At 35.2% G+C, this 13,882-nt stretch overlaps 1 protein-coding gene across 14 annotated transcripts in view; it reads left to right on the forward strand.

Moving 5' to 3' along the window:
- LOC136830235 (atrial natriuretic peptide-converting enzyme) overlaps positions 1 to 13,882 on the forward strand; it is an 848,233-nt gene that overhangs the window by 302,666 nt on the left and 531,685 nt on the right. For 7 of the 14 annotated variants that reach the window (XM_067089549.1, XM_067089544.1, XM_067089546.1 and 4 more), the window contains one exon: positions 2,403 to 2,474. The exons of the other annotated variants lie outside the window; for them this stretch is intronic. In XM_067089549.1, the coding sequence (XP_066945650.1) occupies positions 2,403 to 2,474 (72 nt within the window). The remainder of the gene's footprint in view (positions 1 to 2,402; positions 2,475 to 13,882) is intronic. 14 annotated transcript variants of the gene reach the window in all.

A 13,882-nucleotide genomic window follows, 5' to 3' on the forward strand; every position in this document is an offset into this window, starting at 1 on the left:
TATATATATATATATATATATATATATATATATATATATAATATATATATATAATATATATATATATATATATATATATATATATATATATATATATATATATATATATATATATATATATATATATATATATATATATATATTGATATATATTTTATTTGCTCAATGTGTTCAGTGGTCGTATAAGTTCAATGATTAATTTTTTTATATACATGTTTCCTCGCTTTACGTCTTTGACATTATTGGAACTTTATTTTCTCGTTTTACATTATTCAGATTTTTATCTAAACTTGTTATACTTTTAAGATTGCCTTATATCTTTGTTCATTGTTTTAGCTTTTGAGTTATTTTTCACTTTAGTTTTTTTTTTTATTCGTATTAGTTTATATTTAATCTTTACTTTACAACACATTCAAGTATATTTAGCATTAATTTTCAATTCATTCAGGTTACTTTACAATTAATCTTCTTATTTTTAAGTCTATTTTAAAATGCCATTGATCGTTATATTTTTAAATTAGTTATTATTTTTTTTTTTAACTAATTTTTGTAATTTCATCTTTAATCCTTTGATTTGTAATCCTTAATCTTCATCTAATTAATTTTGGTATATCATTTCATAAATTTATCATCATAATTCACTAAAGTTTTTTATCTTTGATCATTTGTTTAGAATCCTCTAAGTCTCTTTATATTTCATCGTTATGTCCTTTTGCTTATTCTGTTTATTGACTATCTTTAACCAAATTAGTTTTAATCAATTAAACTTTATATTCAAGCATCATCATCTTAGGTCTTTCGTAAAATTTTGAATGATTTAATCTGCAATTCGTATCTTTTCAACCAGTTTGCGTAATCTCATCTGTGATCTTGATTTCTTAAAAAGCAATTTGAGTTGTTTCATCTTGAATCTTTATCTTTTCAACTCATTCAAGTTAAGACGCATCAAAAGGAAAGAGCAAAGGGCCTAAGTTTAATTCTTCCGTTTTCTTTTCACATGAGGAAACTATTTTATTTCTCCCTCCAAGTGGAATCTCCAGTGTAATACTTGAAAGAAAGTGTTCGTCCTTCGGAGATTTCGTTGAAAAGCGAGGGGTATGGGAGCCAGGGATGGTGGAGAGGGTAAAGAGAAGACCCGAGGGGTGGAGGTAAAAATGTATGAAGGGAGTAATAGGAGAGGGGAGAGACGGAGAGGGGAGAGGTAGAGAGGGGAGAGTACCGTTTTTAATGACTGCAAAACCCAAGCACTTTGAACGATCCAATCTCGGATGAAGGGGGAACGGGGTGAAGTCATTCCCGCTCGTGCTTTAGAGACACTTCATTGTGCTGCTCTGAGAGAGAGAGAGAGAGAGAGAGAGAGAGAGAGAGAGAGAGAGAGAGAGAGAGAGAGAGAGAGAGAGAGGTTTTTAAGCTTCAGCGCACACATCACTGAAGAGCTTTCATTTCATGCAATCAATTTTTCGTCGGTATCTCTGTGGTCTCCTTACGTCATCAGTGACGTCATGTCTGTAATCCAATAAGATGAATGCAGTATTTGGAAAGTCACTCAATAGATTTAAGAATAAAACTTATCGTGCTTCCGGAATTATTCGCTAATATTAGTTTCCGTAATCCCAAGGTGACCCCATTAGCTTTGAGTTAGCACCAGAATGCTACCAGTCATATATAGCTAGTATGTAGTAGTTAACCCAGAATGTTTATTTGTCTACTAAGTCTTAAATGATTATGAACAGAGGGATTTCACATATGCGTGTGCATATCTATATAAAGTTGTATATATACTTACCCACAGTCTAACCCTATGTAAAACACAACACACGTGTATGTATATACATAAATATATATATATATATATATATATATATATATATATATATATATATATATATATATATATATATATATATATATATATATATATATATATATATATATATATATATATATATATATATATATATATATATATATATGTATATATTTATATACACATGCTCCTACTTTGTACATACACGCATGTACATACATTTATGTATACTGTCAACGTATGTGTATATACATACATACATACATATTTTTGTACCTAGACTATGTATAAAGTATACGAGTATAAGTAGTATTACCTTATGCATATGAGTCTCCTTATCCTTTATTTCCTTTGCAACTAGCAGATGACAGATTCTCTAAGGAATCATAGCGTTTTGTAGCCTCTGTCCTGATACTTTTAGTGTAAGTGTTGCAACTGACAACTGAGAAAAAGACATTAGAAATTGAATCTAGACCCTGCTCCTCCCTGATATTTTAGTGAGATAAGTGTTGTGACTATTTAAGAAAAGAAAAAATCTTGTAAAGTGATTGAAACCAGTCCCTCTTGTACTAGCATTAGTTCTTTCATTTCGCAGAAATCACCAACAAGACATCTGCCCAACGTAGTTGGTTGGGTGGTTGTCGGGTTGCATTGGTTAGCACAGAAGGTAAGGTATTGTGGACGCCATGGGCCCAAGTCCTATTTTTATTTTCTCTCTATCTCTCTCTCTCTATACCGCAGTTCTCTTTGATATAAAAGTATTCGTAATTTGGTCATAAACAGGTTGTGTTCTGTTGGAAGTGGGCAAGATCTTTCTGAGGGCGGAGCGATTGAAGGTTGCATTTTACTGAACTGGCCGGGCGTGAGTTGGCAGCAACAGTGGCCTTGAATGGTCGCAAAGTATAAGTCAAGCTTCCTCGCTGTTTTCTACTCTACTTGAGTTCCTTCCTTTCCATTACCTCTAGTGTAGTATCCCACTCTTACGAAGAGCCAAGCAACTAGCTGTTCACTCGACTCGCCTCTACGAAACAGAGCCTTGTTTCGTTGTCATTTGGCCAGATCCGCCAGTTCAGTCAAACGCAACCCCATTCTGTCGGAACCTCGATGCCTTGATCACCCAACAGAAGACGCCTCCGTAGTTTGTTGATCGTCATATGGCTGGAAATATCTCATAATGTATTGGCCTTGAAACCACAACCCAAACCCCTTTATATATATAACAATTTTTGCAAAGGGGGCTTCAATCCCGCATCCCCCACTCACGTACTTGTTATTTGCACAGTCCCCTTCCCTCATCATAGCCCGCCCCTCCCCCCTCACTTCACTAATTGATTGGACATGATTATAGCCTTTGTTCCTCAATGCACAAATTTATTTTGGTTTATTTTTGGAGTCGAAGATTATTCAGACGAAAGCATGATATACTTTTTTTGTTCGATGACAAAACTGTTTAAATAATGAAGTAGTATAAACGTCAAGAAATTGCCGACAGGTATTGTTATTGATTTATTTTGTTTTTATATATTTCATGGCTACTGAAGTTTAAACTTCACATCTAAAAGGTGGAATATAAACCTATCGACCAATTGGACACATTAGTTAATTACATTTCATTCATTATCTTTTAATTTACCACGTATATTTTAATTTTTAAGTTGATCGTATCATTAGTTCAGTATTACTTTCCAATAATTTTACATCTTCAGTATGATAATATTGTTTTAGTTTTTTTTTTTTTTAATTTATGTCAGCATGCATTATTTTCTACAGTTTTTCAATCACTGAGTTCTTGCACAATATCGATTGCGTAATCTTAGCTTGCACTGAAAGATAGTCTTGTTCTGTATATTGATATATAGGCTTGAAGTAAAGGCTGAAGTTATTTGAAATGTTTGCCTTGAGTCCTGTGTGTATGTTTGTGTGTATGCACCATTCGAGCGAAATTGTATAACGTTTGAAGAGGCATTGTATATATATATATATATATATATATATATATATATATATATATATATATATATATATATAATATATGTATTATATATGTATAATGTAATTATATATAATACAATAATGGAATGATAGATTTTGCATCCACTCGCTTTTGTTAGTCCTGACTTGTAAGCTGCGACATACCAGGTCATTTTAGGTGGCACAAACTTTTTTTACATTGTTGTTGTTGTTGTTGTTTTGTTGGAAATATAATATATTGAATGTTTTAGATGGTTTTGCAATATTGACATTCTCGTTGTTGACATCAAATGATACTGTTTTGAGCTGGGGCAAAACACTGTGATTTTTTTTTTTTAATTCACACATTTTTTTTTTATTTGTTTGTTTTATTTCGATGGAAATCCACAGCTCACTTTGTTGCTGTTCTGTTCCGTTCTGGGTTGTATTAGTATGACGTAGATTTGTTTGATGTTTTTTGCATGTTGGAATGTTTACAACAATTACCATGGCGAGCTGATGGAAAACATTCGGTTGCATTCCGACGCTTCGGCCGCACGGAGGAGACTTCTCGTCGGCGCTGGGTCCTTCCGTCCGTCCGCAAAGAGCAAGAGACGTTCTCGTAAGCTGATGATAATGATGATGATAATGATGACCTGTGGATTAATCTCTCTCTCTCTCTCTCTCTCTCTCTCTCTCTCTCTCTCTCTCGTAATTACTTATATATCTTAATAGAACTCCTTCGACTTGGTATCTTATCTTTCATCCATGACTTTCAAAGCTGTTGCCACACACTTGATAAATTTTAAGTATTTTTAGGTGTCCATAAGTGTATAGTTATATAATAGTGTGTGTATTCTAACTACAATATCTTTGAAATTTGCCTGACATATTTGGAATTATGACATCCCTGTGTCTTTGTGGAATTTTCGTATGCCTAATCCTCAAAAACGTCAACAGGGACGACATTATTTGTATTCTTAAACATATTATGTGTTTTTTTTATCAAATTTTCATTCAATAATTTCCAGGAAAGAGATGCAGGTCCCCTACTTCAGACAAAGGCAAACTTGCAAAAAAAAGTATAGGCATTTTTCGAAAAATGGTTTTGAAGGTGATGTTTAGACACTTACGTTACTGAAAACTTTAGGAAACTTACAAAAATTGGCGGCGCCTTTTATAAAGATTTTTAGTTTTGACATGTGGGCATAATTCTTGAATCTGCCTAATTCCTAAGTAGAATGGTCCATAGGAGGGTAGTGTCGTCGTTACGCTTCATGCAGTGCACTGTAGGTATTACTTAAGGTTCTTTGCAGCATCCCGTCGGCCCCTAGCTGCAACTTCTTTCATTTCTTTTGCTGCACCTCCTTTCATATCCTCTCTCTTCCATCTTACTTCCCGCCCCCTCTTAATAATTGTTTCATAGTGAAACTGGGAGGTTTTCCTCCTGTTGCACCTTTTAAACCTATTTACTCTATGTAACGACCCGAGTGGGCCGTTATGCAGGTTCTTTAACATACTCAGGACGGGGCTGTCTTGACTGACGGCAGATGCAACAAACAAAGGAGGGGAAAACAACAAAAACAATATAATGAGCTCAAAATTAATTTATTTACAATATTTACAACTGAGTCAGGTCTGGTAAAAAGATAAAAACCATAAATACAAAAAAACCAAAAGGCAGCTCTAAACAAAATCAAGTTAAATAAACAATTAACTTCAAAAATAAAAGGTAGCTTTAAACAAAAAAAAAGAGGCAAAAATAAACAGCAGCAGGCAGAAAATAAAATACCAAACATACGTCCTCCATCGGGGCACCAAGACAGCCCTCAGCTGCACGACGGGGACAAGAACCCACAAACCATAAAACCCCGATGGAGACGTCAGGACAGCCTCACGCTGTCATCAAAGATGAGCAGCTCGTGGTCACACGACTACTCATGGTCACACTCCACCTCTACGACGTGCTCCACTTCGTAGGCGTGCTCCAATTTGTTGCTCAAAACTCGACCAACGTCGACTCCAAAACTGCCTGTTGCTGCTGCCACTGCCGCTACCTTCGCTGCCCTACCAGACCCGACTGGCGAAAGAAAAACGGCAGCTCACCGACGAGAACATCAAAACAAAAAAAACTTGAAGGTAAGGAGGCAGCAATCCACAAAAGGGAACGAGCGGGGAACCAGCAGTTCCCGCAAAACCATCACTTAACGTGACACTCTAAATTTTTCCTTCATCGCTGAATGACCTCATAGGTCTCAGTGCTTGACCTTTGACCTAAATTTTATATTCCACTTCATTGTCATGTAAAATGAAAGCGGTAGTTTCATCATAGAGAAAGTTGATGACTAACAGCGAAAGTGATGAAGGTAGGTCATGTTTATTGACGATTTCTCATGTGCTAGATTGTAAACACAACCACTAAGTTATAGAAGAAACAATCTTTCTCAAACCCCATACAGTATGTTATAATAGTATGAAGTTATGCGCAGTATTTTTTGACAGTGAACAAGGTAGACTTGCCCCTCAGTAGAATTCAGGCTGCTTAGTTCAGATGGTGGACTGTAAACTTAAGTGAGAAATTGTTATGTGAGATTCGTATGTAATCTAAAATTACTCCGTGGTTAGTCCATTTTAAAATGGCAAGCCAGGATTGGTTTGTCCTGCCGTAGAATTTACACTTTATTGTGCTGATACAGGGCGCCAAACACCATTGGGAAATGGATGAGATAAAGCTTCTTTATTCTCAAATCAAATGTCGTTTTTCCTGTTATTCTAGTCCTTTCGGACATGAATAGCAGAGTCATGCTATTCTTCTGACGAACCCGTTGCAGATTATTCTTAACAACGAGGGTACAGAAAAGAGCCAATTCTGTGCCTTTGAGGCTTTGCTCGTCAACACTACGGGCTGTATTAGAGTTTTAGTCCAACGTGCCTTTGGACTTGGTTAAACAGCTCACTGCCTATTCATTTTCATACATTCCCTTTGTTTCTTTCTTATTTAGTTGTCCAACTTCTTGGACATTACCTTAGTGCAATTTTGACTTGTTATTTGGTAACAAGTACTTCCAGCCAGCAATATAATAATCATAGAAATGAGTCTTAGTGAGACAGGATTGATTAAATTGTAAGTTCCATTTTTATAACATTCAGATTGCAATATAAGTTAAACTATGAGGGAACCACCAACGTGTGGGTAAGGTTACTCAGTCTACCACGTTATAATTATCTGATACAGTTGAGAAAAGCAAGAAGTTTCCTCATGTCAGTCTGGCACTAGAACAAAGCTTATCTACGTTGTGACTGTTATTTGCGGCAGAGACAATGGAAATGAATTATAAACAAGAATAGCAAACTAGAATCAGTGTATATGTTCAGAGCAACAAATGTACAATGAACCTCACTATTACTACTGATTTAGTATTGCAAAGATAATCTAAGATGTGTAACTGCTCAAGGTTGCCTTATGCTAGCTTCTGCTACGATAATGGATCGGATAAGGTTGTCTTATGCTAGCTTCTGCTACGAGAACAGATCGTATAAGGTTGCCTTATGCTAGCTTCTGCTACGAGAACAGATCGTATAAGGTTGCCTTATGCTAGCCTCTGCTGAGAGAACAGATCGTATAAGGTCACCTTACGCTAGCTTCTGCTATGAGAACAGATCGTATAAGGTTGCCTTATGCTAGCTTCTGCTACGAGAACAGATCGTATAAGGTTACGTTAAGCTGGCTTCTGCTGCCAGAACAGATCGTATACCAAATCGTACTGATAACGGTGGCACAATGCAATACATGAAAAAAAAGATGGTACCTGCTCGTTGTGATGCGAAGGACACAACCACAGAATTTATTAAATGAAAAATCGTTTCCCGATAGTGATTCAGGGTCATAAATACTGCACTTCTTTAGGGAACTGTCGTTGGGGTTTTGCTAAATGTAACTACAGTAGTTCCTTGCTAGCTTATTCTCACCGACTAAGGTAGGAATCTATTCAAATTATTGCGTTCTTAGGAATTAAAAAATTTAAAGGGGCTTGAAGGCTGAACAGGACTGACGAAAACACTGCTGCCATTTTGATTATAGAAAAACAATTTAGCCTTTTTCGTTTCACTTGAAGCATTTTTAGTTATACAAGAGACCCGTCAGTTTCATGTTTCTACATTATAGCCGTACTGTATATCATTGCTATAAGCTTGTAATGTGGATATAAACAAATGTAACCGAAATAATGTTTCATAAGCATACAGGATGACACTTGACATCATCTTGGACTCTCATTTTTCTTGTCCACAAGAACCGACAGACAGTGGCCTGTTTCTGCTGTTACTGTAAGTACGCTTACTTTAGTGACATTTTCAGTATGGAATGTATAACAACCATAATAACCCAAAAACAGAAATAGTGGCCCTTACAGTATAAGGTTTGCATTTGGTTTAATGAGTACTAACAGCCTTTTCTCGGCGATGCCTCTTCTCAGAAAACAAAGACAAGACTGGAGGAGACATGCTCAGGGGTGGCTCTTATTAGAGGACGCTTTTGTATGGTTGGATGAGAAACGAATGTTGCTCTATCAATTACCGAAAGGCAAACGACGTAATCCGAACCGTGCTCTTTCATACTATATGCTTATTCATAAGGTGGTTTTCCAAGGTTCGTCTTTTTCGTTGTCAAGATCACGAAGACCTACGCGTTTTCAGCGGTTAAATACCAATGTGTTATACTGACTGACTCGCAAGTGTGACTGAAAAGAATGAAATTTATTATGAATCTGTTCTCAGTAAGCAACTCGACTTGTGTAATTTTGACGTCGGTTTACCGATACGCGTAATTGTTTCGTGTAATGTTTTTAACGCAGTATGATTATTCAGAAGGAAGTAGGGAACAATTATATGTCTCGTCCAAACCAAACAGTTCGACATGTTTCCGAAGTTGTTAATGCTCCAGGCATACTCGGGTAACCGGAAATAAATGTAGATTATATAGCTCCTTTATGCAAATGCCATCATACTACGGTATTTTTACATACAAGCCAACGATATCAATTAGCCAATTATAACGTAAATGGTCATAATTATTATCCTCAAAATAGCTGCAAGATGGATTTGATGTAAACGTAGACGTAACAAAAATAAAGTGAAATAATGCTATCAATGAAATAATAACAATACTTAAAACTGAACGATATTGTCGTAAAAACGTCATAGAAAATCATAGCAAATATGTGTTTCTTTGTAGAACTAAAGTTGATGCATTATAAATTTAATCTGTGTTTTTCTAAAATCTAAGTGGCAGTCATTTTTCGCATATTCATTTGATCTTTTTGTTTTTCACTTTCATGCGTTTGAATTAAGTTGATTCGTGGTTTTCCAAATAGTGAAGCTCGATTTCGGTCTAGAAACATGAGGTAGAACATTTTAATTACGTTATTTTTAAAAAATATCTTTGTGCCAAAATCGAAACTTTAATAATTATTTGCTAATCCCAAACTGGTTTTCTATATCAATATTGGATTTGCTATGAAAACTGAAAAATCTTTCAAAGAGCCCATTTTCTTCTTATGGCGTCATTGGGACTCACAGCCACTCGCACTAAACCCTCCCCTGGAGGTTTTGTGCCAACTGTCATACAGTCCCTTTCAAACGTATTGTCCTAATTTGACAGATGAACCTTGACCTCACTTCCAGGTAACTTGCTCTGACAGCATTTGGGAAGATGGTGTTGACCTTTCGACCTGTCAAGATTACTCTGAGCTAAGAGCGTACGTGCATGAGTGCGTGTGCAGTTGTTCTTAGAATGCCAATCATGCGTTTGCCCGTGATTGCATCCTCAAATATTCAAAGCAAACTGAGCTTGCAACAGGTCTGCCTCTGTCCGTTTTTGCGATTACTGATTATCTGTGATTGGCGCCCAATTTTGTTGCTCGTAGGGAGAGGATCAGATATTAGCGCTAGTAGGAGCTATTCCAGAACTAATGAAAACTGAAAACAGACACACATACACACACACACACACACACACACACACACACATATATATATATATATATATATATATATATATATATATATATATATATATATATATATGTGTGTGTATATATATATATATATATATATATATATATATATATATATATATATATATATATATATATATATATATATATATATATATATATATATATATATATATATATATATATATATAGATTACAAGACGGACAACTGAAATGACCTCATCACAAAAACAATACCCGAAGGATGTTATGAGAGGAAAAAGATTGAAAAAAATATATAGGATATATTACAGATTTTGTCAAAGTTCGAGACATTTGAAATTTAGAGGTATATGTTTTTTGTTTTCATATCAGATTGTACCAATATATCTATAACTTTTTACCAGGCGGAAGAGAGACACATAGCGAAAGATAGCAAGAAAGAAACGAGTGACTATCTAGTAGTCAAAATTAGAGTATTTTATACAAGACATCATTGTGATAGTGAGCTGACATCCAGACTGTTCTAGCAGAAGTACTGAAAAGGCACAACCACGAGCACAGGGCAGCAAATCAAAGCATGAATAAGCAAGGTCACGGTGCTAAATACGAATACATCCTAATGGCTGCATTAGAGCGATGAGCAAAAGCCATCGATTTGCATCGGCATAAATCTACGGAGGAAATTTATATCCTTCCCAGCAAAGAAGGAAGGGCTTCAGGGAGAGGAGGGAGAAGGGGGAGGAGGAGTACGAACGAGGTAGGGGTAACAGGTGGTTCATTTGCTGCAGGGGAGGGGTAGGAGGAGATGGGGGAGCGGGACGGATAAGAAGACGCCAGGCGAAAAGATTTTAGCCGAAGGACCCGACCCCTTCCCCGAGGGGTGACCCCCTCTCCCCTATCCACCGCCATCACCCAAGGATGGAAGCGAGTTGGCTGGAAGTGAAAGACCCCCTATGAGGGTGCCTTCCTTGGCCACCTTCCCCTCGCCCCTGGCCTTGCCCCAGGAATGGAATAAGGGGGCGGGGGCGCCCTTGTGTTACGCCACTCGGAGGGCGGGCTACCGACCATCGAAACGAGCTGCCGCTCATAAATCTTCAATCGGTGTGGCTCTGTGCGAGGTTTTGGGGTGGGGTGAGGGGGAGGGGGACTAGTGTTGGGGATGGGGTGGAGCTCGAGGGAGGAGCAGAACGAGGTGGAGGAGGTTCGGGAGAAGGACTGTTAAGTGTTGGAGTTGGTGTAATGGACTCCCAAGGGGGCCGCCTTCCAAATTTCATGGCTAAGGCTCCGCTCTAAAGGGTTCGGTTTTCATTGGCCTTTTCCTGCCCGACTTACCGGACTAAGTTTTCGCCTTAGACGTTAGATGTCAGTGGGCGGTTTATCTATCTATATATCTATCTATCTATCTATCTATATATATATGTATATATATATATACAATACACACACATATATATATATAATGCATATATATAAATAAAGATAAAATCCTGCTAAGTAAAGGACTAGTGTCGAAAGGCCTCGCAGCACTCCAGTGTTTCCGTTTCCTTCAATGAAGAATTAGTGGATTTTATCTTTATTTATATATTCATCATTGTTCCATATTTTCGTGATTCAGTTATACATGCATATATATATATATATATATATATATATATATATATATATATATATATATATGTATATATATAAATATATGTATATATAAATGTGTATATATATATATATATATATATATATATATATTTTATATATATATATATATATATATATATATATATATATATATATATATATATATATATATATATATATATATATATATATAGCCAAAAATGTTTAATATCGAATTCACTATACCTTGAGAATAACTTACAACCAAAGGGAATTATAAGTGATAAGTGCTTCTGTTACGCCCAGGATTCAAACCATGACTTTTAGTTTATGAACAGCGATAGACATTGACTTTGACTATACTCTAACGGGAGTTGCTTTAGAGAACAATGAAATAAATTTACTGCTGTGTTCATACTTTTAATACCTTCAAAAATCTAGACCGAAGGCTCACCAGCAATATCTCAAACCCCTACATTCTACACTAATTAACTCCTGTATTGCGCTTAATCTCTCTCTACTGGATGTCGAGTCTCTTTCTTTCTAGTAATTCTTTCGCTTCAAATGTCTAGCACTCTCCTCCTACCTGCAAAAAGTTCAGTATTGTACAGGATACTATTTTACCATTATATTACCATTTATATATATATATATATATATATATATATATATATATATATATATATATATATATATATATATATAGATATATATAGATATATATAGATATATATATATATATAATATAATATATATACAGTATATATATATATATATATATGTATATATATATATATATATATATATATATATATAAATATATAAATATATATATACAGTATATATATATATATACACACACACACACACACATACATATATATATATATATATATATATATATATATATATATATATATATATATATATATATATATATATACATAGTAAAAACAGTATACTGTATAATACTGAAATTTGGTATTATACATACTGTATATATTCATACACTGAAAAAGGGAAACCGACTGATCTGCTCAAATTGTTTTTGGCCACTGCAAGAAATGATAACGTTAATGAACTCCTCTTCTAATAACACGACAAGTCTGTCCCTTCATTAGAGGCAGATTAAGTGATTTGTGAAACACAGACGTCAGAGAACTCCGCACTCTGGAAAGGTGAAGGGTATGAGAGATGGTGCATTATAGTGATGGCCAATGGTATTACTCATAAAACATGCCCTTTGTTGACTATAATCCCCAAAAGTCGTGAAAGACCAGTCTCTTGATAAGATACAGGTTCAGTAATTAAGGAAAAACGGAAATATTCATAATTCAGTAACTAAGGAATGCAGGAGAATTCCTAATTCTGGAATAGCTTGTTTTTTTTTTTCTTTTTATATACATTACCGCTAGTTAAATAGTTTTCAGATCACAGATATTAGTTTTGTTTATTGTGATGTCCATAATTCCAACTCAGGTTGGTGTAATGGGTTAAGTACCATCCTCAGTTTTCTATCAAGCACAGGTTCGAATCCCACCTAGGAATGATACTTTTTGTACATTCATTTCCTTATGGATTTTAAGGCCTCCAATACAAATTGGTTAGTGTCCGAAATGCTTCCTCTTTTTTTTTCTAGAGCAAGTTCATCATTATATATTAGTACCTAGTTTACAGACAGACTGCTTGTTACGGACAAGTTTCTAGAAGAAAAGAAGAAACAAAGAGAAGAAAGAATTGAGCGCAAGGAGAACAGAACTGAAAGAAAGAAAGGAAAATATATTGAGAAGAAGAAGTAAAGGCAAGGAGAAGTCCACAGTTGAGTCTGGGAGGCACTGAAGGAAGAACAGTTGGACAAACACGGTCCATTTAACAATGTCATTTTGACGAGACTTTGGCCCAGACGGAAATTGTTTCACTTTCTTCATTCAAGTTTTACTCAAACTTTACTTTCACGCCGTTCAGGTCCCATTGTTGAAATTCAATTTATCATTCGCCGCTGCATTTTTATTGGCATAGTTTTGTTATAATGATGATAACAGTCAAACTTCAGCATTACAATCTGCTCATTTTTTTATAACTACTCATATGAACAGACACCTTTAACTTTGAGAGTTCCTGAGAATTAGGTCAAGTAAATAAAAAATTGGAGGTAGAGTCACCAACCTTCAATTTGTTTGCATAGCACGTGGCACAAAATGAGAAAAGATGGAATGTTGGCCTTTGCACTGAGATGTAACCTTGAAAATAGGTTAAGGTTAAAAGAATTGCTTTAAGGTAATTCCTCGACATAACTCCGAATTCTGAAGAACAGCTTTCTGTCACAGCTTCCGCATCTTTCTGATCAATTTTCTTAGTCATCCAAGAAAAAAGGAATAATAATAATAATAATAATAATAATAATAATAATAATAATAATAATAATAATAATAATTTTCATGAGATCGAATTGTATGCACAACAAGAATACTTTATCATTAAGCAAGCCACAATATTCAAGTAGTCACAGTTTTATTTA

Source organism: Macrobrachium rosenbergii, chromosome 46 (genome assembly GCF_040412425.1).
Source record: "Macrobrachium rosenbergii isolate ZJJX-2024 chromosome 46, ASM4041242v1, whole genome shotgun sequence".
Lineage (NCBI taxonomy): Eukaryota > Metazoa > Arthropoda > Malacostraca > Decapoda > Palaemonidae > Macrobrachium > Macrobrachium rosenbergii.